This window comes from Bos mutus, chromosome 5 (genome assembly GCF_027580195.1).
Source record: "Bos mutus isolate GX-2022 chromosome 5, NWIPB_WYAK_1.1, whole genome shotgun sequence".
Taxonomy (NCBI): domain Eukaryota; kingdom Metazoa; phylum Chordata; class Mammalia; order Artiodactyla; family Bovidae; genus Bos; species Bos mutus.
This window is the reverse complement of record NC_091621.1, coordinates 111,339,582-111,366,575: the sequence shown is the minus strand read 5'-3', so window position 1 is coordinate 111,366,575 and position 26,994 is coordinate 111,339,582. Positions and strand designations below refer to the sequence as shown.

Below are 26,994 nucleotides of genomic sequence, written 5' to 3'. Positions count from 1 at the left end.
CTCCAAGAAAAAAATAGTGGAGGACAAGGGAGCCTGGAGTGCCGCAGTCCATGGGGTCACAGAGTCAGACACAACTGAGCGACTGAGCGACAACCAAGAATGGTTCTGACATTCCTTGCCAAGTTCTGATGAGCAGGATTCTAGAAAATCCCTGCGCTAAGAAGATGAGTAATTTAGGCTAGGAAGCCCCATGCATCTGTTCATTTGCCTCTCAGAACTGAAAGCTAATTATCTGTAGAATTTGACAGGCCTCTCCTCTCATATAATCTTTCTCCATCTTTCAATTTGTTTCATAAAATGTGATCAATATATTTAGCAATTTGCTAAATTTAGCTTCTGCTTTGGTGGCTCAGATGGTAAAGAATCTGCCTGCAATGTGGGAGACCTGGGTTCAGTCCCCGGACCAGGAAGATCCCCTGGAGAAGGAAACGGCAATCCACTCCAGTATTCTTGCCTGGAGAATTCCTTGGACAGAGGAGCCTGGTGGGCTACAGTCCATGGGGTCTCAAAGAGTCAGACACGACTGAGCGAGTAACACTTTCACTTTCACTTCAAATTTAGTTGGAGTTGTGCTGAATTTACACAGCTACGTTGTAAACAAAATAATTTTAAAATCTTTTTCTATCAGAATAATTAAATTGGGTCAAATGGGAAGTGTATGGAAACATCATCGTAAACTCTTTAAAAAGTACAACTTTTTCTAGCTGTATCACTGAAACCCATCCACAGGAAAATCTCTCATTTAGACTCAGGGAACAATTCGGTAACACAGACGTAAGCAATAAAAGAATCATTTTTCCTGCAAAGGTGGATTTATTCAGGAACAGCAAAGGAAATGGAATTCAGAAGAAGCAAGCTATATAGCAAAAAGCCATGGGCAAATCCAGAGAGGAATGAAACATTTACAAAGAAAAAGGAGGAAGTTGGGACGGGTTGTTTTGAATGAAAGTCTTTTGGAGAAAAGTGAGAGTTCAAGGTCTCCCTGGCTGGGTTCTGTTGGCTGAGTTGCCAGGGTGGTTTCTTTTGTTTATGTACGTGTTTATTTATTTTTGACTGTGCTGGGTCTTTGTTGCTTCGTGGGCTTTTCTGTGGTTGGGGTGAGCGGGGGGCTTCTCTTCACTGCAGTGTGCAGGCTTATTGCGGTGGCTTGTCTTGCGGCGCATGGGCTCTGGAACAGGCAGGCTTCGGTAGTTGCTGCACGTGGGCTCAGCAGTTGCAGCTCCTAGGCTCTAGAACACAAGCTCAGTAGTTATGGCGCACAGGTCAGCTGCCCCGAGGCATGTAGGATCTCCCTGGATCGAGGATCGAACCCACGTTCCCTATACTGGCAGGTGGATTCATTACCACTGAGCCTCCAGGGAAGCCCCAAGTGATTTCTTGTAGGGGATGCAACACACATCTTCTCCTGTGTGGGCTGTGATAGATAATTATTTCCTGTAAGTGACCTGGAGGACACAACTGAAGTGACTTAGCACAGCACACGACGGAGACACAGGTAGAGAACAGGCTGTGGACACAGCGGGGAGGGGGGTAAGGTGAGAAGAATAGAGAGCGGAGTATTGTATCATATACAGTACCATATGCAAAATAGATAGCTAGTGGGAAGTTGCTGTATAACACAGGGAGCTCAGTCTGGTGTCTGTGACCACCAAGAGGGGTGGGAGGGAGGCTCAGATGTATACCTATGGCTAATCCACACTGCTATATGGCAGAAACCAACACAACATCGTAAATCCTCCAATTAAAAATAATTTTTTTAAAGTGCTGTCCTTGCATTATTTTGACCACTTACTCCTGATCATTGTCACGGTGAAACGATGGCCTCGGTTTCTTCCTGGCTGTTGACCAGTCCTTTCTCAGCTCCTGGCCGTCCCAGCCTCTCCACAGGCAGCTCACGGCAACCCAGAAAGGGCTGAACAACCCCAAGTCCAGGTCTTTCACAGCCTAACCCTATCGGTGACATCCTTTTTTTTTTGTCTCATCATATTTACATTCTGCTGTTGAGAACAGGTCACTGGGCCCAGCACACACTCAAGGTGGGGAGGGGAGGCACAGCAGGTGCAAACACCAGGAGATGGGATGGGGTGGGGGCATCGAGGAAGCTGCCTGCTACAGACATCAAATTTTAGTGATTATATCCTCTATATCTATTTACATAGGATGAAAAATTTCCGGAGTGATATTAAAAAATGTATGGGAGGATGGATAGTATTCCAAAATTCTTAAATAAACAAGTAAAAGGTTTGGAGACCACGGAGCTCGACGCCTAAAGCAGCTGTGTCCTGTCGCCAGCGGGGGCTCAGGTGGTCGCCTGGGGTCCGCCAGCAGCAGGCAAAGGGCCACTGCTTTGGACCAGAAGAAGATCCACCGCCTCAGACCTGGAGATCCATTTACAGTCGGTGGGATCTGGGTGGGGGTTGTTCGAGACCAGCAGAGGCGTTCAGGGTTGTCAGGAAAGGGAATGTGGACAACGGCTGTCTCAGGATGAAGGAAGGACCCGGTCTGCGGACTCTCAGCAGACTTGGAGCGGGTCTCTGGCGAAAGCGCGGGCTCAGCGCAGCGCTGCGTGAACCGGAGGCCGAGGGCCCCCCACCTCCTCTGGGACCCCGGCGCAGTCGGAGCGCGGAGCGGTCCCGGCCTCGAGAAGGGGGAGGAAAAGCCAGGAAAGCAATACAGGGAGGAGGTGCGGATACGCAGAGAGGGAACTGAGAAAAAGAACTTCCTCTGACGGAGAAGAAGAGTAAGACCGGAGGCGAGAGTAAGGGGCAGATAGTAAAATAGTTTTACGGCCTGACGAAGAGCGGAGATGGAATATAGGAGTCGGACGAGCTGAAGCGCAGGAGCAGGCGGGGCGGGAGAACCGCGGGGAGGATCCAGGGAGGAGCGCAAGGAGGAGCCCGGAGGAGCTGGGGAGGAGTTGGGGAGAAACGCGGGGAGGAGCGCGAGGCGGAGCCCGGGAGGAGGGCGCACCTGGGACGCACGTCGGGGAGGGACAGGCGGAAGGACTGTCCCGGCCGAGCCCTCCCCTCTGCGTGGCCCGCCCCGGGCAGGGCTGGAAGCCGGAAGCAGGCGCGGGAGAACGACTCGGGACTCAGCCGAGGGGATCCTCGGGGCGCGCCCTCGCTGCGCCCCCAGCCCGGGCGCGAGCCTTCCGCGAAGGGCCGGGACCATGGGGGCTCCGCGCCGCCGGCCGCGCGTGTTCCCCGGGTCCCCGCCGGGGCCGTCGCTCCTACTCTTCCTCCTGCTCCTGCGCCCGCCGGGCCTCGGTCTCGCCTCTCCGAGGCTCTTGGACCACCCGGCGCCCGAGTGCTCCCAGGAGGTGAGATCGGACGCGTCCCGGGGGGTGGAGGTGGGGGTGGGGTGGAGGGTGGGGGTAGCCGAGGATGCTGTCGGTCGGGCGGGCGGCCGGGGGCCGGGGCCGGAGTAGCGGGGTTTCGGGGGTTCCGAGGCTTGGGCACAAGAGCGGGCCGCCCTGGGCAGGACAAGCGGAGCGTCGCGAGTTGCGGTGCGAGCCAGGGAAGAGACGGAGTTTGCTGGGAAAGATCGCGCAGCGCGGGTTGCACAACCTGGGCAGGCGTCCCGGCGGCGCCTCCAGGGGGAGCCCCGCAGTTGGGGAAGGACTTGGGGAGGCGCGCCGGCCGGAGGCGGGGCCTGAGGAGGGCGAGGCGGGACCGGTCCCGTTGCCAACCCCGGTAGTCCATCCCTCCTCCCCCCCGCGCCGAGCCGGCGCCCGGGGGACCCCGCGGCCGCAGCGTCTGGCGCACAAGCCCCGGGTCTGCGGAGCAGCTTCCGGGGAGAGTTGTAAGGGCAGCGCGATGACCCCTCCGGGCGAGCCCTGGGCACCGCGTGGACCCTCCGGACGGCGCCCCCTCCGGCTCCCACCGCCCGCCCGCGTCTGGAGTCCCGCGGGGCTGTAGGCACCCGTCAGTTGCCGGCTGTGCCCACAGGAAGCGACACACCCACACCCACCGCCTGGTAGTGGCCTTGGGGTGGAGGCCCGTCTTAAGGGAAAAGAGACAGACGGTGCTGGCCGCGAGCTGCCCTCTCCCGCCGCTCCTCTCGGTTTCCTCGGCCCCCTCCCCTTCGCCTCTGACCCTAAGAAATGACGCTCCTTATCTGAGTCAAAGGATGTGAAACAACCAAAGGGGTATTTCTCCCTATCTAATGTTGCGGAGGATTCATAAGAGAGTGAAAGGTCAGTGACTGTTTAGCAAAATCTCTTTTTTTTTTTTTTAACATGATGTTGGGAAAGGTCCTTGTGACCCTGGGCAGAGCAGGGGACCCGCTCAGCAGGTCCTACTTGGGGACTCTGCTGTCTGGGACTCAGTTCATTTTTAGATGGCCTTTTGCTGACCGCCTGCAAAATACAAGGTCCTGAAACAACAAAGACACACTCGCTGATGACGGATGTTGGGGCAGTAAATCACAGAAGTCAGCCTGGAGCAGGAGCCTCTGTCAGCCAGGAGCGATGGAGTTCCAGGGAACAGGGAAGCTCCGGCTTCCTGGGTGCCTTTCCTGCAGACAGGGCACTTGGGCAGCCCTCCAAGAGAGTCTAGAGCGTTCCAGGAGGGGGAAAGCGCTGAGCCAAGGCCCGAGGGTGGGCAGGATGAAGAGTGGGCGGTCTGTGTGGCAGGAAAGTGGGAGAAGCAGCTGCAAATGAGGGAGGGTCTCTGCTGAGCTGGGCTGAAAGGGCTTGGCCTCAGTTGCTCACCCGGAGCAGGGGCTTGGCTTGATGGTGGCGGAGCAGGGGCTAGAGAGGGACCCTGGGCAGTTTGTCTACACCTGCCAGGCTCTGCCTTCCCTCTGCCTCCTGTACACCTGGCCAGAGAACAAGGCCCCACTGCCAGCTGGCTCCCCTGAAAAGAGAGGGGTTAGGCCCCCCAGATTTCTGTCCCTCCACTGGCGCTTCCATGGATGGAGCACCTCTTAGTGACTTGATCTCAGAGGACCTGGCTTCGCATCCTGACTTCACCACCACGGCATAAGCACAGGCCGTGGGGGCTGACAGATGTTTGTGGACTGAAAAGAGGAAGGGGAGGGTGAGCAGGTGAATGACAGCTAGCTCTGTCCAAGAGGCAGCAATGGGTGGAGAGACCAACAGCTGGTGCCAGCTGCTCAGAGTTAGCCAGGGAGCTGGTGCTCCTCAGCAAGAGAAGCCCGCCCCCGACAACCTGAGAGTAGCCCCCGCTCGCTGCGACTGGAGAAAGCCAGCACATAGTAACAAAGACCCAGCGCAGCCAAAAATAAATAACATTTTTAAAAATATGTATTTTTTTTAAGTGGTGAGGTGGTGATGGTACCTACCTCATAGGGCTATTGTAGATTCAATGAGATCTCCATACAAAGTGCTATCAATGCCTGGCCCAGGAGAGCTCAGGGAACACTGGCCACTACCACCTAACACTGTCTTCAACATCATGGGCATCTTCTCCGGGGTTTCTGCAAGAGGTCCAACGTGGTGCTGTTCATGAGCTCATAAACAGTGTTCTGGTCCTATTGTTTTTCCATCGTTCAGGCCTCTCTGACTCTCTGCAACCCCACGGACTGCAGCACGTCAGGCTTCCCTGTCCTCCACTATCTCCCGGAGCTTGCTCAAACTCATTTCCATTGAGTCGGTGATGCCATCCAATCATCTCATCCTCTGTCGTCCCCTTCTCCTCCCGCCTTCAATCTTTCCCAGCATCAGGGTTTTTTCCGATGAGTCGGCTCTTCACATCAGGTGGCCAAAGTATTGGAGCTTCAGCTTCAGCATCAGTCCTTCCAATGAATATTCAGGACTGATTTCCTTTAGGATGGACTGGTTTGATCTCCCTGAAGTCCAAGGGACTCTCAAGCGTCTTCTCCAACACCACAGTTCAAAAGCATCAATTCTTCAGCACTCAGCTTTCCTTATGGTCAACTCTCACAGTCATACATGACTATTGGAAAAACCATAGCCTTGACTAGACGGACCTTTGTTGGTAAAGTAATGTCTCTGCTTTTTAATATGCTGTTTACATTGGTCATGGTCATTCATGGCTGCAGTCACCATCTGCAGTGATTTTGGAGCCCAAGAAAATAAAGTCTCTCACTGTCTCCATTGTTTTCCCATCTATTTGCCATGAAGTGATGGGACCAGATGCCATGATCTTAGTTTTCTGAATGTTGAGTTTTAAGCCAACTTTTTCACTCTGCTCTTTCACTTTCATCAAGAGGCTCTTTAGTTCTTCACTTTCTGCCATAAGGGTGGTGTCATCTGTGTTCCTGACGTTATTAATATTTCTCCTGGCAATCTTGATTCCAGCTTGTGCTTCATCCAGCCCAACATTTCCCATGATGTATTCTGCATATAAGTTAAATAAGCAGGGTGACATTATACAGCCTTGACGTACTCCTTTTCCAATTTGAAACCAGTCTGTTCCAAGTCCAGTTCTAACTGTTGCTTCTTGACCTGAATACAGATTTCTCAGAAGATAGGTAAGGTGGTCTGATATTCTCATCTCTTTCAGAATTTTCCACAGTTTGTTGTGATCCACACAGAAAGGCTTTGGGTAGTCAATAAAGAAGAAGTAGATGTTTTGCTGGAACTCTCTTGCTTTTTCTGTGATCCAGGGGATGTTGGCAATTTGATCTCTGTTTCCTCTGCCTTTTCTAAATCCAGCATGAACATCTGGAAGTTCATGGTTCACGTACTGTTGAAACCTGGCTTGGAGAATTTTGAGCATTACTTTGCTAGCATGTGAGATGAGTGCAATTGGAAATAGAGTTAGTCATATCATTTCTCTTGAATTGACTCTCTAAATATTCACATATTGTTTCTCCTATTTCTGCTTAATATTGTTCTGCGTTTGGAGAAATTTCCTGAATTTTATAGCCTAGTTTGTCTATGGATTTTTTTTATTTTCATGGTTCATTTTTAAATTAATTTATTTTTAACTGAAGGATAATTGCTTTACAATCTTGTGTTGGCTTCTGCCAAATATCAACATGAATCAGCCATTGGTATATATATGTCCCCTCCCTCTTGAAACTCTCTCCCACCTTCCTCCCCATCAAGGTTCGTTTTTATTTCTGTTCGCTCATTTTTCCATAGTACTCTGTCCCTGTCATATGGATACAGTGCCCTCTCATTTCTTTGAGACCGTTATAATTTTGTTTTAATTTATTCTGCTCCCAGCATCATCTTGTTTCCTCCAAGAACATTCTTGTAAGTTGCTGATTTTTTTAACCTATTTTCATACAATTCTGGTACTCTTTGGTTGTCTGAGAATATTCAAGTCTAAGGTTCTAAAAGCTCATTGGATGCCCTGTGGAGCAGGCCGTGTGGATCAGTCGCTGGACTTACTGTAGGGGTCAGGCTGGGTGACCATGGGGCCTCTCAGATGTGGAAATCTGGAGGTCTTATCTCTGGGCTTGGCTGCCAGCGTCCTGAGCTCAGGGCAGGAAACGAGGCTCAGATGACGCGCAGCTCCTAAAGCCACTGAGAAAACGGCAGTTTCTTTTTGCCATGTGTTGCACCCACTTCTTGCCCTGCATCTCCTCAGTTGTCAGGACAGCAAAGTACGGGGGGGAATATGGTCCCCCCAGGAGCGGCCCCAAAAGTGAGAGGGAAGGCACGTGCGTTTCATTCCTGAGTGTGAGCCCAGGGACACCGGAACCCGGCTGGCGGATCTGAGTTCTTTCTCAGCTGTAATTACCTGCTTCTCTTTTCCACAGGGGCTGAACTGCACAGTCAAGAACAGTAAGTCACCATTTTTTTCTCTTCTCAAGTTGCCCTGATGCGGTACTGACCCCATACTGAGTTGACAAGGGACCCAGTCCCCAGCGGGAAGACCCCTGAGACTCGGGGCCGCACCTGTCATCAGGGTTTTGGAAGAATTCTCTGGGGCGCCACAATATGACCTGGCTCTGCAGTATGACCCTTTAGCCAGAGCTGTCACCCTGCAGTGGGCAATATCCGGGGTGGGATCTTGTTTTGTGTTTTAATTCAAGGAGGAGGTGCACCATTCAAGAGTCCATGCTCATTAGGGACCCAACACATAAAACAGAGCAACTCTTATGGCTGCCTCATGTCTCCTGCCCACTTCCAACCACTGCTTCATCTCAAAGCCACAGGCATGCTTTGTCATCTCTCCTGTAACGTCAGAGCTTTGCCACGACCCCCGAAGGGCATCAAGAGAACTGTGAGCCCAGTTTTGGTCTTGGGGTCATGGCCTGACTGTGAAGGCTCCTGGACCCCGCCAGGCATCCTCTTTGGGCTGCATCTCTGTCCCTTAGAGCCCGCAAGCCTCTGATTTCTGCCTCTCCTGCTCCCAGGTACCTGCCTGGATGACAGCTGGATCCACCCTCGGAACCTCACCCCCTCGTCCCCAAAAAACGTGCAGACCCAGCTGCGCTTCGCCCACACGCAGCAAGGACACTTGCTCCCCGTGGTTCACATCGAGTGGACGCTGCAGACAGATGGTGAGTGGGCGTTCGGGGTGCTGCCCACCTCTGGTGGGTCCACAGACTGGGCCTCCTAGTCCTCGCACCAGACTCAGAGGCCCTGGCTCCCGGCCCTGTGCTCAGACACGGGGGCCAGTTCAGAGAAAGGACCCATCAGTTCACGCAGTGAGTCCTTTTTCAGAGTTCTAGATGTTAACCCACCATCCTCCACTGAAGGCCTTTCTTCAGCCCCAAATCTTCATCACCCTGGAAAACACGTCGGTCATGAACCATCTGACTGCAGGCTGGCCCTTCTGACAGCACCCCCCACACCTCAGCCTCTTGGGGGTGGAGCCGTGTGCACACCTGGGAAGACTGGGTGACGAGGGCGCCCAGGCCTGTGGATGGCCGGGTGAGTCCCTTGCTGAGGCTCATGCTCCGTCCTCAAGGTCGAGGACCCCCCTCTGACACCCACAGTCTGTCCCCAGCAGCCTAGCCACGAATTTGCAAAGCTTCCCTTTTGGCCCGGGGTAAAGTATCTTCGTCCGTGTCCAGTGAGAGGTAGCTGTCCAGAGGCAGCGGCTAACCCAGCCCAGAGGGAGCTGGAAGGAGCAGAAAGCAGGGGTGGGTTAGTCGGCACGCACAGCAGACAGAAAATGACCCCCCGCCCCCCGGCGGCTAGCCATCCTTGGTCTCACCTGTGCTCCTCTCCCCCCTCGACCTTCAGCCAGCGTCCTCTACCTGGAGGGGGCGGAGCTGTCCATCCTGCAGCTGAACACCAACGAGCGTCTGTGTGTCAGGTTTGAGTTTCTGACCACACTGAGGCATCATCACAAGCGGGTAAGAGTCCCACCAGGGTGGGCGGTGGTGACCGCGGGGAGTGGTGGGCACATACACACACATGCACACACATGCATGCACCCCACTCTTCCTCCCCACCTCACGTCCAGGCTCGTTGTTAGGAGGGCGGCTTCCTTGGCCAGCGCCTGCCGTCAGCCAGGGTCTCCTCCAGGCGCAGGGGCTCTGCCCAGCGCGGAGCAGCCGTGGTTTCCAGCGCAGTTTCTGTTCCTTCTGCTGCTTGGAGCCAGAATGGGTTCGTGTTTAGTTTGGTCAAAGCGCTGATTGCCAGTGTGTAGTCCCAAGCCCGGCAGCAACACCAGGGGATTGGTAGAAATGCAGGTTCCAGGTAGCCCCCCAGACCTCCTGAACCAGAGGCTGGAGTGTTCAAACGGCTGCGGTTGGTGGTGACAAGCCATCCAGTTGATCCTGATGCAGGCTCGTCTCAATTCTGCCGATTTACATCTGACAAGTGGCCACAGGCAGAGCTCCCAGAACACAAGCAGCAAAGACAGATACCCTGTCCTGTGTTTAGTGAGGACGGGATCCCCCAACTACCGGGAGGATGGGGAGGACCAGGGACCCCAAGCAGTCCACCAGGGGAGCTGGAGTCAGTGCGTCTCATCTCCATCGGCCTAAAAATGTTTGAGCAACAACAACGCCGTGAGGCTCAGGGGGTGGACGGGGGACCTCATAGCCTCCCACTGTACTTTCGTGCTCCAGAGACCCTGCTTTCCCTTCCACGGGGCAGAGCCACGTAACAAGTGGTCTTCAGCTGCCCCTGGGTCCCAGAGGCCTACAGCCCTGGAGTTGGAGAGGGCTGATGGGGGAGGGGCGCCTTCAACCTCGCCCGTATTCTCTTGCCTTTGGCCCTGCTGTCTCCTAATGAGGCCAGAGCCAGGTGTTTGTAAACAAGTAGGAAGACCAGAAGAAACACAGAACAGGGACACGATGCCTCTGACTCGGGAGCTTGCGCCGTGGTTGTTCCCTCCCTGTGTTGGTGAATTCTTCAGGGACGGGTGGGGAGGTCTTTGGACTCAGGTAAGAGCTGTGACCGTTTGACCTCCCCTCCTTCTGTCTCCTAGTGGCGATTTGCCTTCAGCCACTTCGTGGTAGAACCCAGAGAGGAGTACGAGGTGACCGTCCATCACCTGCCTAAGCCCATCCCTGACGGGGACCCAAACCACCAATCCAGAAACTTCCTGGTGCCCGGTAAGAGCACCACCCCGCACATGCCCTTCACCCCTCACTCTGTGGTCGGCCTGTGGAACCCACGGGACAAACAGGTGCAGGGCCGGGGCTCCTGGGTGGGGGGCTGCAGCCTCCACTTCCTAAGGCGGAGTCCGTTCTCTGTGGCACCAACTTGGTGTTGGCCCAAGACCCTGGGAGTTCTATGGGAACTGAGTCCTTCATCTGGCATGTCCTGCCCAGAAGGTGTTGGGAAGAGAGGCCTGTCCCCAGAGAGCTGTGGCCTCACTGCCCGCCCTGTCCCAGCCCCGGCTCCTCACTCTTCCCACGTCCTACTGTGTGTATCTGGCACCAGCCCTACTTCCCCTGCTCCCTCCTCCTGGGATGCTTGCCAGGCTCATCTTCCAAAACAGCATTTGATACATCTGTACCTCTGGGTGCATCTCTGTCCCCCCCGGAGTCTCTGCCACGGTCCGCCTTTCTCGTTGTCCAGAGCCAAGAGTGCCTGAATGCCCAGTCCCTGGAGGACAGGGCCTGGGCCTTACACCCACTTGGACAGCCTCAAGACCCTTGTAAATGGCCCGGTGTGTGGGAGGCGATTGGGAAGTGCTTGCTGAGGCCATCCACATCGTTGGAGCACCTCTTGCACACACAAAACATGTACACCCATGCATACACACAGATGTGCACATGCATGCAAATTCACTCGTGTACACACATGCACACAGATATGTGCACACATGTACACACACATGCACGCATGGTCTGCTCACCCAGCTTTGTTTCCCCTCTTATGTCACTCCCCATCCCTGACATGCCAGCATCTTGACATAGCCATGGCATGATATTACAGTTTCCTTCTATGGTCCCTCTGGCTGGAATGGCATTCCCAGAGGGCAGGGACTTTGTCTCACTCCTGGCTATATCTCCCAGGCCTCACAAAGCACCTGGCACATACTAGGGGCTCCATAATTATTTGTCAGATGAGTGACACTCCCCGATCCCCCTCCTAGCCCCCCATCCCTAAAGCGGACTGACTCAGCACCTGTTGCTCACAGTGATTCACGCCTGTCACATCTTAAACCAATAAAAATGCTGCAATCAAGGAAATGGGGGACCAAGAAGCCGTCTCCGGGGGAGCGGTCCTCACAGGGTCCCCAGGTTGGCAGTGCCATGGAATCACCTGGGAACTTGTCAGAAATGCAGCTTCCCAGGCCCACCCCAGACGGGGCTGAACCCAAGATTCCCATGAGGATGTGTGGAAGCTGGGGGGCCACGTCACCATTTGCCAAGGGGGACAAAGCCCATCTCCCCTCAAGGGCAGAAGCAGATCCAGGGAGGGAGCCCCCAGAGAGGGGGAACAGGAGTAGACAGGACCCCTCAGTCCAAGAACAAGTCTGGGGAGGGGGCTTCTGCCTGGATCTGGAAGTTTCTGGAGGGACTAGTGGTGAGGTGGCCAGGGCAGCCCCAGGCCTCGGGCCTCCGACCCATAGCAGCGTCCATTCTAGGGCTCCTCTGAAGGGGCCGCCTTTAGACAGGCTCCCAGAAAGCAGACGGTTGTTACCTCTGGTGTTAGAGGTTCTGTAAGACAAGCTCTCCAAGGCAGGGGCTGATGGTTGCACCTCTTCCCAATCCACAGACTGCAAGGACCCCAGGATGAAGGACACCACGCCATGTGTGAGTTCAGGTAACCGTGGGGGCGACCGTGTGGGAGCTTTACTTGGGTCACACACACATGCACACAGACACACAAGCATGCACATACGTGCACATGTGCAAGCACGCTCGCCCCTCTCTCTGACTCCTGGTCACGTTGTGCCCGTGCGATAGGCAGCCTGTGGGACCCCAACATCACCGTGGAGACCCTCGAGGCCCACCAGCTACAGCTGAGCTTCACCCCGTGGAACGAGTCCACCAGTTACCAGGTCCTGCTACACAGCTTCCCGCCCGCGGAGAACCAGAGCTGCTTCCAATATGTCGTCGACCTGCCCGTGGTAACTGCCCTCCCTGCCGCTTTCCTAACCCATCAGCCTGGCTCAGAGCACCCTCTCCACCCTCAAGGGCCAGGCGCTCGGGCTGGGCTTAGAGCATGTGATCTCCCTTCCCGTGTGTGCAGAGTGAGGCTGATGTGCACTTGGAGAGTGGCTGGTGTGAGGTGGGTGTGTAGCTGGTGTATAGTTGATGTGTGGCTGGTGTGTGCCTGACATGTGGCTGGTATGCAGTTGGAGTGTGGCTGGTGTGCAGTTGGAGTGTGGCTGGTGTGCACTTGGAGTGTGGCTGGTGTGCACTTGGAGTGTGGCTGGTGTGTGCTTGCAGTGTGGCTGGTGTGCAGTTGGAGTGTGGCTGGTGTGTGCTTGCAGTGTGGCTGCGTGTGGCTGGTACGTAGTTCCTGCAGCTGACAGGAGCCCTGTCTCTGCCCTGTGCACTCAGCCCTCTGTCCTCCCCTCCCCCACATCCTCCTGGTCCTCTTTTTACTTTGTTAATTTCATGATTGCAAAGAGGATTTGAAGACTGTACAACGTGCACATGAGGACAAGGTGGGGGGTCAAGGTGAGGCAGTAAGACGGAGCCAGGGTAGGGCCGCTGCTGGACACGTGCGTCTATCCCTTGATCCCCGGTGGCCAGGGCGTCCGATGCAGTCCTGAGGATGCAGTCCTGGGGACGGCTGCTCCTCCTGGAGCCGGACCTGCAGCCCCTCTCCCCAGGGAGGGGGCCCCCGGGTCACATCCCAGCCGGGGCTAGGGCCTCACCATCCCTCCACCCTGCAGCCCGCACAGGAAGCCACCCAGCAGCGCTGCCACATCATGGTCACCCTGCCAGACTCCAGCTGGTGCTGCCGCCACCACGTGCAGGTGGGGAGCAGGGTGGGACGGGGTGGGCAAAGGGCAGGTAGGCAGCTTGGGGGGGTCATGCTCCCCCTGGATCCAGTACCGCTACTGCCTGGGGATTTCCTGGCCAGCCACCAGCCTCGCCCAGGCAGGGTCGTCCACCCCCTCCCGCTGACGGGCCACCTGCCCAGCAGCCATGGAGACGTCCTGGAGAGACCGGTGGGTTCCTGGTGGGCCCGTGTCCCCCAGCCTCTCCTCGCACTCTCTGCCTCACAGATCCAGCCCTTCTTCAGCAGCTGCCTCAACGACTGCCTCCGACACTCGCTGTCCGTGGCCTGCCCAGAGGTCTTGCACACCCCAGGTGGGACGTGCGGCTGCCAGGGGCCATGTGGAAGCAGGGTGGGCGAAGGTCAGCAGCCGAGACTGCACCATGACCTGGTCCGCGGGGAAGGGGCAGTTGTCCAGGCCTGTGTCGTGCGGCCTTAGAGAGAGGCTCCACATTGGACTCCTCGCTGACTTTCGTTAGCTGTGTGACCGCAGGAAAAGCACCGAGCCTTTCTGATCTTCAGTTTCTGTGACTGGAAAACTGGGAACTCTTTATTGTCACAGCTACAGTTAACACCATGTACTGAGTGAGCAAAGCGCTCTAACACGTCTGCTTTTAGTTCTCACAAACTCTGAGTCATAGTACTATCTGACTAGTACTGTGTACTAGGTACTACACACCATAGTACTGTGCACTGTTCACTATAGTATAGGTACTGTGTACTAAGTGCTAAGCTCTATGTGCTGGGCACTATGCACTATAGTACTGTGTGCTATGTACTAAGTACTGGGTACTACGCACCATAGTATAGATACTGTGTACTATATAGTACTAAGTATATTTTACTGTGTACCATGTACTGTGTACTAAGTATTACACACTTGGTTCTGGGTACTATATACTATGTACCAAGTGTGTACTACGTACTGTGCACTATCACTGCTGACAACTGAAAGTCTGTCCCTGTTCTCCTTACAGACGCCGATGAAGGTGAGGCTGACCCTTTCCAGGCTGAGACACCTCAAGGGTCATGGAGAGGTCCCTGCCTAGCTTGGTGTGGGGTCAGGCGGCATGAGGAGACACCCCAGGGGAGCAGTCCGGGGTGGAAAGTGGGCGGGGCCCCAGGGCTGGCAGGGCAGAGAGGACTCCTGGGTTGGGCAGTGGGCGGGGCCCCAGGGTGTCATGTCACTCATACCACCCTCCTGCCACAGACCACACGCCCCTGTGGGTATCTGCATTCATCACAGGCCTCTCCATCCTGCTGGTGGGCTCTGTCATCCTGCTGATCCTCTGCATGACTTGGAGGCTACCAGGTAAGAGGGGGGCTACAGCCCACCTGGGATTTCCGGTCTCCCCCTCCCTCTTCCCAGACCCTTCTCCCCGTGCCAGCCCTAAGTCTGTGCTCAGGACCCCACACCCCCAGCCCTGCAGGCTATTAATAAGCATCAGTCCCCCACCCCAGGCCCGTTCTGGCCACGTTCCAAGCAGGAGGGAACATGGGTCTCCAGGGTGGGGGTTGGCCTCTCCCTGCCCCTCCATGACCCTGATCTGGGTGGCCGTTCCCTCTGTGACCACGATTCGTTCAGGGGAAGATCACCAAGCCAGGCGTGAGATCTGTCGAGAGGGTCCTTCCACAGAGGGTCCCTGGGAGGGTCCAGCATCCGGGTCTTTCCAGGGGTCAGGAGGCTGTTCTTGGGCCTCACATCTGACCTTTTCCCGAAGCACCCACTCTTTGGGGCGAGGGAAGGACCTCATGGTTCTGGGGAGCAGCCCAAAGGTGGGGGTTGAAGTCAGGTGCCAAATGCCCTCCTTGGCCTCTGTGTGACTCCAGGGAGTCAGCCCCACACCATGGGGTCCCTCACTGGGTCCAGGAGGGGAGGTCACTTAAGAACGTTGGTTCCCCGCATGACTTTCAGAATACAAGGAGGCCGCAAAGGGGCTGGGGGCGCCACTTCCAGAGACGTCTCAGAAGGCTTGTGCCTCCTGCAAGGACAGGTCTGGGGGATGGGCTTTCCCTGAAAAGGGAGTCTGCTTGGGGGCAGCCACTGAGGTGGTAACCTCCTAGGCACCGTTCTGGGGGCCCCAGACCAGTCAGTGGTGCCGAATACTTGTGACCCAGGTGGTGGGTATGTTGGATACCCACCTGTGGGTATCTTCCTCCCCTGTGGGCACTTAACCCACAGACCCATTTCACAGAGGAAGAAACCAAGCTTCAGAGACATCGGTACCTCCTCCAGGTCACACAGCGGTTGTGGGAGACGCGGTCTCCCCGCCAAGGCCCAGAGCAGCTAGGAGGTGCTCCTCGGCCCCTCCCGGGGTCGGGAGATGGCCTTGTAAAACCTGTGCCACTTGTACGGACACTTCTGGAGCAATCCTTCTGACCTTGCCTTTCCTTTCAGGGTTCCGTCAAGGAAAACATGAAGATGGCACCAAAGACACAGGTGGGCACTCCTGGTTTGGGCGGCCTGGCTTCAGGGGGAGGCTGTTCACATTGGCCTGGAGGAGCTCCCGAGTCAGTTCCTGTCCTTCGGGAGATGTCACCTGCCGGGACCCACCTCCAGCCCGGAATGGAAGGACCTCAAATAGCAGCGGGGCTGGGCTCACAGCTAATCCCTGAACAAGAAGGGAGGGTCAGGGCCCCTGGAGAGCAGCTGTGTCCATGCCAGAGATAGGTCTTGGTGTCTTGAAGAAAAGATAATGCTAGCTAACGTGCAGGCTGCAGGCAAGGTAGGAAAGTGAGAGACACTCTTTTCCCTGAAGGCACAGGCTATTTTGCAGGCAGCCAGTGCAGCCTGGCAGCCACCTCGGGCATCTTCTGGGGTCTCAGCTGCATTTCTTGGGCTCGGGGAGCCAAACTCAGCCTGTTTCCTGTCCCTCACCGGCAGGCCAGGCCTGTGATGTGTGGTCAGCACTGAAACGCCTGAAACCACACCCTGGTTTCCTTGTTTCCCCCAGAGATCCTGCCCGCCGCCACCAGCCTGAGCCCCCCGCCCCTGAAGCCCAGGAAGGTCTGGATCGTCTACTCCGCCGACCACCCCCTCTACGTGGACGTGGTCCTCAAGTTCGCCCAATTCCTGCTCACCGTGTGTGGCACCGAAGTAGCCCTGGACCTGCTGGAGGAGCAGGCCATCTCGGAGGTAGGGGTCATGACCTGGGTGGGGCGCCAGAAACAGGAAGTGGCGGACAGCAACTCCAAGATCGTCGTCCTGTGCTCCCGAGGCACCCGGGCCAAGTGGCAGGCGATGCTTGGCTGGGAGGACGCCGCCGCCGTGCAGCTCCGCTGCGACCGCGGGCAGCCAGCGGGGGACCTGTTCACGGCGGCCATGAACATGATCCTGCCGGACTTCAAGAAGCCGGCCTGCTTCGGCACCTATATCGTCTGCTACTTCAGCGACATCAGCTGCGAGGCGGACGTGCCCGACCTGTTCAACATCACCTCCTGCTATGAGCTCATGGACCGGTTCGAGGAGGTCTACTTCCGCATCCAGGACCTGGAGATGTTCGAGCCCGGCCGCATGCACCGCGTGGGGGCGCTCGCGGCCCAGAACTACCTGCAGAGCCCCAGCGGCCGGCAGCTCCGCGAGGCCGTGCAGCGCTTCCGCCGCTGGCAGGCCCAGCGCCCAGACTGGTTCGAACTGGAGAACCTCCGCTCAGCGGACGGCCGGGACCTCCCGTCCCTGGACGAGGAGGCCTTCGAGGAGGAGCCGCTGCCCGAAGGAGGGATCCTCCGGCAGGAGCCGCTGGTGCGGGAGCCCACCTCCCGGGACCACCTGCTGGTGGAGCTGCTCCTCGCTGGAGAAGGAGGGGGCGGGCTGGCGCGGCTGGAGCCCCAACCCCGGCCCCCGGGGCAGCCGGCAGCCCCAACGCTCCAGACCATGGTGGTCCCGGTGGACAGGGTCCCTCGGGCTCAGATAGTGGAGCCCGTCCCACAGGAGGTGGGGAGCGGCGCTGGCCGGCTGGCCCTAGTGGAGGGAGAAGAGGCCTGCCCGCTTCTGGGGAGCCAGGGACCCCGGCGGAACAGCGTCCTCTTCCTCTCCGAGGGGCGGCTCCCGACCCCCAAGCTGAACCCGAGCCTCCAGGACATGCTCACGCCCCCCGAGGAGGAGCAGCGGCGGTCTGTGCAGTCGGACCAGGGCTATATCTCCAGGAGCTCCCCGCAGCCCCCCGACGACGACGACGATGACAACAGGGAGAGGGTCGGGGAGGAGGACGGGGGGCAGCCGCTGTCCCCCCAGGGCCTGGAGAGCCTGCGCAGCCTCCAGCTGCTGCTCTTTTTCCAGGATCTTAGCAAGAACCCCGGCCTTGAGCCCGAGGGCCCGCCATGCGCGGCCCTCCCCCAGCCGGGCGGTGAGTGAGCACGTGTGTGCGTGTGTGCACGTGTGGGCTTGCGTCCGTGAGGCCGCACCTTTAAAGGTAGCCAGCTTGACTGTGGGAGAAGGAAATGGCAACCCACTCCAGTATTCTTGCCTAGAGAATCCCAGGGACAGAGGAGCCTGGTGGGCTGCCGTCTATGGGGTCGCACAGAGTCCGACATGACTGAAGTGACTTAGCATGCATGCATTGGAGAAGGAAATGGCAACCCACTCCAGTGTTCTTGCCTGGAGAATCCCAGGGATGGAGGAGCCTGGTGGGCTGCCATCTATGGGATCACACAGAGTCAGACACAACTGAAGCGACTTAGCAGCAGCAGCTTGACTATGTCCCCTTAGCTTTTCTTCAGGTCCCCGTGTGGTCACCTTCCATCCCCGAGACCCCATGGCCCATTCCCAGGAGCTAAAGGACAGACCGTCTGCCATTCCTTCCTTTGGCGTTTATCTTGGGTCCAGTATAGCCCTGACCGCCAAGGAGCTGCTCCTCTAGTGGGAGGGTCCAGGGAGCACACAGGGTGAGGGCAAGATGTGGAGGCAGAAGGGGTGCCTGTGGGGGGTGGAGGGCAGGTGGAGTCCCGAGTCTGGGGCAGGAGGGCAGTGTGTAACTGATCCTGCCGCAGAAAGTGAGCCCATGGGCCCAGCTTGGGGAGGCCTGGGGGCCAGGCTGGGGCTGGAGCATCAGGCCCTGATGCTAAAGGCCGGGGCTTCTTTACCAGGATGCCCTGTTCCCTGCAGAGGAGGCTGTAGATCAGACACACTGGTCATTTTCGGAGAAAGATTGGATAGAAGTGAATGAGCCCTGATGGCCTCAGCAGGGCCTGAAACCATGTGTGGTCTTGGTCAGTGGGAGAGCTTTGGCCAAGGATTCCTCCAGGATTGCGGGCTGAGCCCCTGGGCTATAGCATCCAGGCTCAAGAAGAACAAGGAGCCCCCAACCCTGTGCACACTGGGGTGGCTCTAGGTTCTCTTTGCTTGAACCTGAGTCCTCCACTGTAGCTTCAAGCACCTGCAAGGAGGAAGGGGTTCTGAAATTCAAGGAGAAATCAGATACCGCGTGTACACGTGTGCATGTGTGAAAGCGAGCTTATTGATAAAAGAATGAATAAATTTTTTAACTCTGATTAGAGTTCCTGGCTGTCACTTTGAGTCACATGTTATAGAGGTTGGGAGGCTTCTGGCTGCAGAGGCCTTTCTCGTGGTGAGGTTGTGCCTGGTAGCAGCAGGCTGCTGAGGCCCAGGTCCTGGACAGTGCAAGGTCCGCAGCAGCCCCGCGAAGCAAAGGACCGGGCATGGGAGTGCGACAGGCCGGCGTCCGTGCCCCCTCCCCCACATCCCTTGGTTAATACCTAGTCCCCAGTGTGTGATGGTGTTGGGGAGGGCTTCTGGGAGGAAGGGGGTCGTGGAGTGGGGTCCCATGGATGGGCTAAGTGCCCTAGTAGGAAACCTGCCATGCAAGGACACTGTGAGATGGCCACCTGTGAATCTAGAATCCGCCGGCACCCTGACCTTGGACTTCCAGCCCCGGCTCTGTTTCTGCTGTTCATAGTCTGTGCAGTCTCAGGCATTCCATTCTAGCAGCCAAGAGGACTAGGTCAGAGGAGCCGAGACCTCCCAGCCTCCAGTCTCCTGGGCGCCACCCCCCGATGTTGGGTGGGCGTCACTGGGTGCAGATGCCCACACAGCTCTCTGGGACGATCCCCCCACTTCCAGTCATCTCGTGCTCAATGTGCAGAGTGTGGGTTCCATGGCTGGAGCCAGGTGGTGCCTGCAGCAGGGTGTCCCGGCCCTGTGGTCTCAAGCCTGGTCTTGGGAGACACTCTCCGCCTGGACCACCTTCCCCACAGACCTCAGACTCCTGCTGTGCTGGCCACTGAGGCCAGACGACCCAGTTGTCACCATCCACCAGGTCCCTTTCTCACCACAGCTGCCCTTTCTTTCCTCACGACTTCACTGAGACACGATTCACAGCTCACACAGTTCACCACGGATCCTGTACAAGTCAAGGCTTTGGGGAGTTCAGAGTTCAGCAACCTTCAGCATAATCAATTTTGGAACATTTTTCTTCCTCCCCAAAGAAACCCAGCCCCTCTAATTATCACCCCATGACCCCAAACGTCCCATCGCTGGACAGTCACTGATCTTTCCATCAGTGGGTGTGCCTATGTGGACACGGTGGATACAAACGGAGTCAGGAAGATCCACAGGTAATCAGCCCTTGTTCCACCCATCTCCCCCCTCCTTCCCTAGAGCCCCCAGCCTCACACTGGTCTCAGTCTAAGTATCACCCAAATGCCAAGAGCATCAGGTATGAATAAGGCCAGGTCTCGCTTTCCATGCTATTCTGAACCACAGCTAGTGAAATCGTGCCTCACCCAGAAAGGCCCTTTGATAACAAGTGTCCTCTAGACTGTGACCCCCACGCCTCGGGGCCCTCACCAAGCAAAGTGCACAGAAGGGGCTCAAGGATGGGGGAGGACCCCTGGCCATACAACCCGTGCAGATGTCCACAGCTTTTTCTCTAGGAAAGTGAGAAATGGCTAACAGGTCCTCTGGACGTTGCAGGCCACGCTGGTTCTGAACCAGCTTCTCTTTCCTGTTCAGGAAGGTCCTCAGAGGTGCTCAGGTTTTGGAGGGGCTTTTGTTCATCACTTAAATGTCCACTCAGCACCTGGAGCTGGGCCTCTGAACGCCTGCTTTGTGATGGGTTTTACTCATTTCCTGCTTATCTTTGCCTCGGGCAGAAGGGAGAAGATGCTCACCAGTAGGACTCCCAGGATGTGGCTACCTACCCCTGCTTTTTAGCCAGAACCAGACGACAAAGGTGGTTTCTGTCTGTGGCCTTTGCGCTCTGCAGGAGCAGTCTCCCCTCCCAGGTAAACAAGGGAGGGGCCTTCCTGCAAAGACCTGCTCAGTGAGGGCCCTGCCCAGCCCTGCCCATCAGAGTCAACTTTAGTTGTTCACACCTTAGTGGGAATCAGTGTCCCGGCTCCTTCCTCTCTATGGCCTGAGAGGAGAGTCTGCCTGGGCTTGACTGGGGGCCTGTGGGACTCCCCGGGATGTGGCTCCTGCCCCTGCTTTTTAGCCAGACCCAGACGACAAAGGAGAATCCAAGTCTGAAGGCTGCCCGGGGCCGCCCACTGGACGTGGTTCAGACCTGATTCCCTTGCTGACTGCAGTGCGGCCTCCCGCAGGCACCTCCATCCTTCTGGGCTCAGGAGCAGAGGGGAAGCTCCCCGGAGGGGCCGTGAGGGCTGGAGGGGCCGGGCCCTGAGCTCACCCAACCCCAGGCCTCTGGCTGCAGGACTAGAGCCCCCTGACACGACCTCCCCTCTTGAGCAGCTCAGCCACGAGAAACGTAGTCAGATTGGTCATCTTACCATCCACCTGCATTTAGGGAGACATGAAGACATGGTCTTTGCTGCTCTGTGACTGTTGTACTTGTTACGATCGTCCATGTCTTGAGGGAAGGACTGTCTCGGCACACGTCACCCCATTCCCACCTATAAGCTTGTAGGTGCTCCTGTCCTGTAAATGGGGAAGATCCCGCTGGCCAGGTGGGCCTGAGCAGGCACGGGCGGAGCCGCCTGGGCTTCGCGGCTTGTACAGCTCCGGCCCTCTCTGTGCAGAACTATGACCATGGTCTTATTTCTGCAGAGATTTGGTGTTCCCTCAGGCCGCCCAGCTCTCTGTGCTAAAAACAGACAAGCACGGCCCCTCCTCTTCCCTAAAACGACTCTTGCTTCTGGCCTGTGCGAGGAGGGCAGAGGACTTAAGAAGTTGGCTTCTCAGCCTTTTCCCCCACTGGCAAGTTCTTCCCAGAAAGAAGGAGCCAAGGAGGGGAGCCAGGGCGTGAAGCCCAAGGCCACTTCCTCAAGAGCCTGCCAGCCACCTGGAAGGAAGCAGCCAAGGCGGGCCCAGAATGTGAGCAGAGACCCACACAGCGATGACAGATGTCACGGTGACATTCAAGAGTTTAGCAGGGAAACCAGGACAGGCACGATCTTAAACCGCACAGGAAGCTTGTCACAAGTCTCAAGTTTTGTTTTTTTTTTTTTTCCAGAACAGAAGCTGGTTTTATTTTTAAAAAGAGAAGGAGAAAAAAAAAAAAAAAAAACGTGATAAATGCCAGCAAGGTGCCACTTCCGTCCCCCAGGCTCCGACTGCCAGCTCTCCGCTCTTCTGGAAGAATCGTGGACTCTGTAGCCGTCTGTACAGAGGGTCTGGGCCAAGCCCTTTCCAAACAGGGAAGGAGTCAGAGGCCCGACCCACCCAGCATTAGAGGCAGCAGCGCGGGTCCGACTCCAGCTTCTCCTCCGTGACCTGCACGGAGGGCGTGGGCCCAGGGACAGGCATCTCCAGTTGGCCCCCCACACCACAGATGCCCCTAGAAAACAAGAAAAACGAAACTTCGGGGCATCTCTTCTTGTGAGTGGGGCAAGGGAAGTAAGTAAAAGGACTCCAGAGAAACATGGCAGAAGGAAGGGTTGACCCCCTGAGCGCAAGTGACGGCACCAAGTGTCAGGAAGAGGATGTCTGTCCTCAGGTGAGCCAGGGCCAGCGGCCGGGACCAGCCGCACACTCAGTCTCTCAGCGGACGGGGAAGCGCAGCTCATCGGAACCCACCGCAGCCCCCCACCAGCACACCCGAGTTGGGGTCCCCCCACGTGTCGCAGTGTCACTCAGCAGGGAGAAGGGGGTGGGGCAGGGGCCAGCCTGGGCCCCCATGGCTCAGACATGGAGAGTGGGTGGCAGAGCAACAGCTACGCTGGAGAGAGGGTATGGGAGCAGAGGGGCTCCCCCCAGGGTCTGGGCCCCAGAACTTTGACCACAAGGAGTTCAAAGGGCAAGAAGAGGGGTCCTGGGAGAGGCGGGAAGGCAAAAAAAGGAACAATTTGTTGCAAAATCCAACCAGTTGACCCTGGACCTGGTGGGCGAGGGGCTGGGAGCCCCAACACTCAGTGCAAACATTTTCTTCCCTGCCCCCGCCCCTAGAGCAGGGAGGCTCAGGACATTAGCCCTTCCTGTGTCTCTGTCTTCTGTCAACAACCCTCCATAACAATGAAGAGCCCCAAAACATTCTCTGGCCCCCAGCACAGTACAGAGGCCCAGGAAGCAAAAGTGACATGTCACTGAAGCCAGCCTGTGAGAGTCAAACCACCACCCAAGACTTGGGGCACTTTGTCTGGGGTTTATTACACCACACAAAGCTGCCCAAGCACACGGAGCGGGGAGATCCTTACAAACCGCCCCCACCCCATCCTGTTACCCTGTTACCCTGGCCTCAAGTCTGTGTGTGGGCAACCCCTGGGTACCAGCTGTCGCTAGGGAGGGAGGCTGGGTGGGGTGGGGCTTGCCCACCCCCTCCAGACAGTCCACCTTTTCCCTAGGGACTCCGTTAACCAGAGCAGAGGACAAAGGTCACTGCCACCCTTTCTGATCCACGCCAGGCTTCCCAGAAGAAAGGCAGGGGGTGGGAGACGGGTTCCCTACTCCCGTGGGCCCGTGGGTGGCCCAACTGATATCAATCCAGGGACCCCACCAAAGCCGTTCTGAGCCAAGACCTGACCCAGCCCGCAACCAGCCTCAGGAAGGATGGAAGCTATGGGCGCAGAGAGAGGGAGAGACGGAGGGCAGCCAGTGGCTGATCCTCCATAGACCCTGTAATAACACTGGCACCAAACCCCAGCGGGTCCAGTGGCCATGGTGAATGCGACATCTGAGTCTTTGTCCTTATTTTTTGCAAGCAGCATCAGTGTGTGATGCAACACGAGTGGGAAGCACGGAGGTAGACACGCTCACTCACCCAGGAAAGGGTATAGTTTGGTCCTTAGAGTGTGGACCCCACCCCGCAGCTGAGAGGAGTGGGGTGGGACTGAGGAGGACCCTGGGTGAGCCTCTCCCTCAGAGGAGGGCCCCGGGCAGTCCCCAGGTGCCCAGCTCTGTCTGGGAATTAATTCATGGCCACAGATTCAGGTAGGAATGAGGAGTGTGGGTGGGGAGGACAGGGCCTCCCCAGATCCCCTGCTGATCTCAAGTGGCACAGGGTGGACACAAGGAAACAACACACGCACACGTGAGCGCGCGTGCACGCACGCACGCACACACACATTGCATCTATCATCCGGATGAAACACAACAGACACAGCCCGGGAACAGGGGACTCCAGGTCAATTTCAAGGTGTGGGACACCGGCCACTAGCCACAGCCTAAAAGCAGCTGTCCCATCCAGCCTCCTGCCTGGGTCCCCCTCCTCCACTCTCCGCCACAAAGGAGAGGAATCAGGGTGAGATGGGAAAAGCAGGAAGCAGAGGCGCCAGGCCCCTGGAGGCTGGAACTCAGAATGGGTGTGGAGAACAGAGCCTGGCGACTTTCCTCCTTCTTTCAGTAGCTGGCTCGCTCCAAGCAGTCTTGACCCAAAGGGCTCAGAGTGGCGTGTTGGCCCTCAGCCCCATTAACAGATGATCTAGACTAGGTGAGGAAAGGTCGGAGGACAGGGAGCTGGGTTTCCCAACCCCAAAGCAAGACTCCAGACCCCTCAATTCTGGGAGGCCACAGCCAGAGTGTTGACATAGCCGTGGGCGCACCCCTCGTCCTCCGAGATGCAGTGGCCCAGTTGGGGGGCTCCGGGCGCCGGCGGGGCGGAGGGTGGAGCACCGTAGCCCGACCTGGCCCGACTAGGGGACGCCGTTAGCCCCTGGTCCCAGCAGCCCTCCAGGGCCTCCAGGCCGCGGCAGCCGAGGAAGAAGAGGTTCTTGAGCATGAAGACAGAGAGCGGCTGCTGGTAGCTCAGGGCCAGCAGGCAGCGCAGCGCCAGCAAGGGCGCGTCCACCAGGCAGCTGCCCAGGAGGCGCAGGAGACAGCTGCAGCCACCGGGCCGCGATGCCCGGGCCCGGGGCGAGGCGGCGGCGTGGAGCTCGTAGAGCCAGAGCACCGGCGAGGCGAGCGCGAGGAAGTAGACCGCGAGGAGCAGGTAGCGCAGGTGCGCGGGCAGCGGCGCGCGGCCGTCCAGCATCAGCTCCACCAGCGCGAAGCTGTCCAGCAGATCCAGGCACGTGCCCAGGAAGCAGCCGGCGGCGCGGTGCCGCTGCGGCTGCAGGAGCAGGGGGCCCGCGGAGCCGGGGGTGGCGCCCGCTTCACCGATGGCCCGCACCAGGCAGTAGAGCAGCGGCGCCGAAAGCGCCATGGTGAGGCGGAAGCCCGTGGTGCCGAAGGGCGCGCGCAGCTCGATGAGGTCCAGGATGGACGTGCCCAGGATGAGCACCACCTTGGGCGTGAAGGCGATGGAATAGATGAGCCAGGCCAAGTAGGCGAAGGCGAACTCGCCCGCCGCTCCGACCGGCCCCGCTGGCCCCGGGCCACCCGCGCCCCCGCGCGCGCCCCGCGCCTTGGCGCCCGCAGCCCCGGCGGGGGCGGCCGGCAGGTGCAGGGGCGCGGCGTGCGGGTGATGCGGGTGGTGGGCGTGTGCACCTCCCCGACGGCCCCGGCTGTTCTTGGCGAAGAAGATGGCCCAGCCCGCCGCCACCACCAGGTCGGTGGCCACCCAGGAGCACCAGTACAGGTCCGTGACGGCGATGAGGTACACGTCCAGCAGGCCGCCTTGCGCCAGCAGCAGCGCCACGGACAGCGCCTGGTAGCCCCAGCGGCAGCCCGAGCCAGAGGAGCAACCGCGGCGCCCGCCCCCGCGGCCCGACCGGGCCCGGCGCCCGCAGCAACCACAGCACGAACGGCAGGAGGGGCCGGGGCCGGGGCCGGGGCCGCCCGCACCCCCGACGGCCCCGGCCCCGGCGCCCGCGCCCAGGTCAGCGGCGGTCATGCTGCGCGCGGAGGTGGGCGTGGAGGCGCGAGAGGCGGCGGGGGTCCCCGGGGGCTCTGCGGACACCAGCGGCCTGCTGATGCTGGCGCTCTCGTCGTCGTCCTCCCGCTCGGCGCCCGCGCTGCTGTCGCTGCTGCCGCCGGGGCCGCCGCTGCTGCCCGAGCCGCTCCGGCCGCGCAGGAACCGGGGCTGCCGCCGGGCTGGGGGCGGGGCCGCGCGGGGGGCGCCGGGCGCGGGGCGCATTGTCCTCGGCTCCCTCCCGCCTCCCCGGCCGGAGCCGCGCGCCGGAGCCGAGCCCCGCGGCCGGGCGCGCGCGGTGACGGCGGCGGTGACGGCGCGCGGGGCGGCCCAGCCAGGAGCTGGGGGCGGGGCAGGGAGACCGGGATTGGATTCGGGGCTGGGAGGGGGAGATCCGGGCCGCGAGGTCGGCGGGAAGAAGGGGAGAGGCTGCTGGGCGCGGAGGTGGCGGGGAGCGGGGAGGACGCTGCCTCGGAACCCGTGGGGACTCGGGGGCGCCCCGTGGGAACGCGGAGGTGAGATGGGAGGTGATCGCGAGGTCCTACCCGCTGAACCCTTGGGCTTTAGGGACTGGGTGGCCTTGGTCTCAGTGTATATCGTGCCTGCGAGCAACCAGGCTCGGACCTCTGCAGGCACCAGGGTAGACTTGGCCTCTGCTTCCTCCAGTGCCCTCTCCACTCCCCATTGGGCCACCCTGCCTCTCCCTAAGGCCCTTAAAAGCCACGGGGAGAGTCAGGCCGTACTGATTACAAGGACCATAAACAGACATATATTTCTACATATTTATGTCCCTTGCCCACTTGGTTCAGTGGGCACCCCAGGGGAGGTACCAATCTGCAGTGGCCGGAGCAGCTCTTTGAATACAAACGCTGGGAAGAAAGGGGCAGAAGGAGGACGGTTTGTGTGGCCCCAGCTAAGCTGGCGCTGGGTATTCTCTGAGGTTCATAAGGCAGGAACAGGAATCACCGGGAAGAGGTAGCTGCAGAGGAAAAATAAAGAAACCCCTAGAGGTGCAGGTGTGTCGACGGACTCAAAGGACCGCAGCAGTGATGCTGAATGCTGTAGCCAGGCAGTGCATAGAGCTCTGTCCCGCCAGTCCGCAGGTGGACGTGGGGTTTCACGCTCAGCACGCGCCCAGCGCTCTGTCCTGCCAGTCCACAGGTGGACGTGGGGTTTCACAGCACACCCCCAGCACGCACACGTTCTGTGTCCAGTCCTCATGTGGGTCCAACAGGTGTGGCGGGGGAGCTGAGCCCTGGGTTGGTGGTCTCAGCTCTACCACTGGGGCTGTGTGGTCTTATTTCATCTCTCTGAGCCTCGGATTACCCAGTTGCAAAAGGGGACCAACATTTGCCTTCCCAGGCTGTTGTATTAGGAGGTCATGAGCTGGGAGGGTTTGGCACAGTTTCTGGTGCAGAACGTGTGAAAGGTAAGTGTCATCATTACAACTGCTCATTTCTCCACCCTTGGGAACCTACCAGCTCAGGCCAC

The 26,994-nt window shown here is 58.2% G+C and overlaps 3 protein-coding genes across 4 annotated transcripts; 1 reads left to right on the top strand and 2 right to left on the bottom strand.

The window, feature by feature from the left end:
* Positions 1 to 833: 833 nt before the first annotated feature.
* LOC138987990 (uncharacterized) lies at positions 834 to 3,171 on the bottom strand. Its single transcript, XM_070371663.1, has 2 exons — positions 1,793 to 3,171; positions 834 to 1,229 (listed from the first exon to the last, which is right to left on the bottom strand). Exon 1 carries the CDS (start codon positions 3,169 to 3,171, stop codon positions 2,152 to 2,154), a length of 1,020 nt encoding a protein of 339 aa, XP_070227764.1. The 3' UTR covers positions 834 to 1,229; positions 1,793 to 2,151.
* On the top strand, positions 3,170 to 18,793 carry IL17RA (interleukin 17 receptor A). 2 transcript variants are annotated; one of them, XM_070371661.1, is made up of 13 exons: positions 3,170 to 3,319; positions 7,696 to 7,720; positions 8,296 to 8,442; positions 9,131 to 9,243; positions 10,326 to 10,452; positions 12,068 to 12,115; positions 12,259 to 12,422; positions 13,197 to 13,280; positions 13,533 to 13,617; positions 14,281 to 14,292; positions 14,550 to 14,615; positions 15,702 to 15,743; positions 16,258 to 18,793. In XM_070371661.1, the coding sequence occupies exons 1-13, from the start codon at positions 3,170 to 3,172 to the stop codon at positions 17,655 to 17,657; spliced, it is 2,463 nt and encodes an 820-aa protein (XP_070227762.1). In that variant the 3' UTR covers positions 17,658 to 18,793. The 2 variants fall into 2 exon arrangements, with proteins under 2 accessions (XP_070227762.1, XP_070227763.1); XM_070371662.1 differs by having other exon boundaries at positions 14,514 to 14,615.
* A 2,954-nt stretch (positions 18,794 to 21,747) lies between these two features.
* TMEM121B (transmembrane protein 121B) lies at positions 21,748 to 25,746 on the bottom strand. Its single transcript, XM_070370089.1, has one exon. The coding sequence runs from the start codon at positions 25,726 to 25,728 to the stop codon at positions 24,208 to 24,210; it is 1,521 nt and encodes a 506-aa protein (XP_070226190.1). The 5' UTR covers positions 25,729 to 25,746; the 3' UTR covers positions 21,748 to 24,207.
* Between the last annotated feature and the right edge of the window lie 1,248 nt (positions 25,747 to 26,994).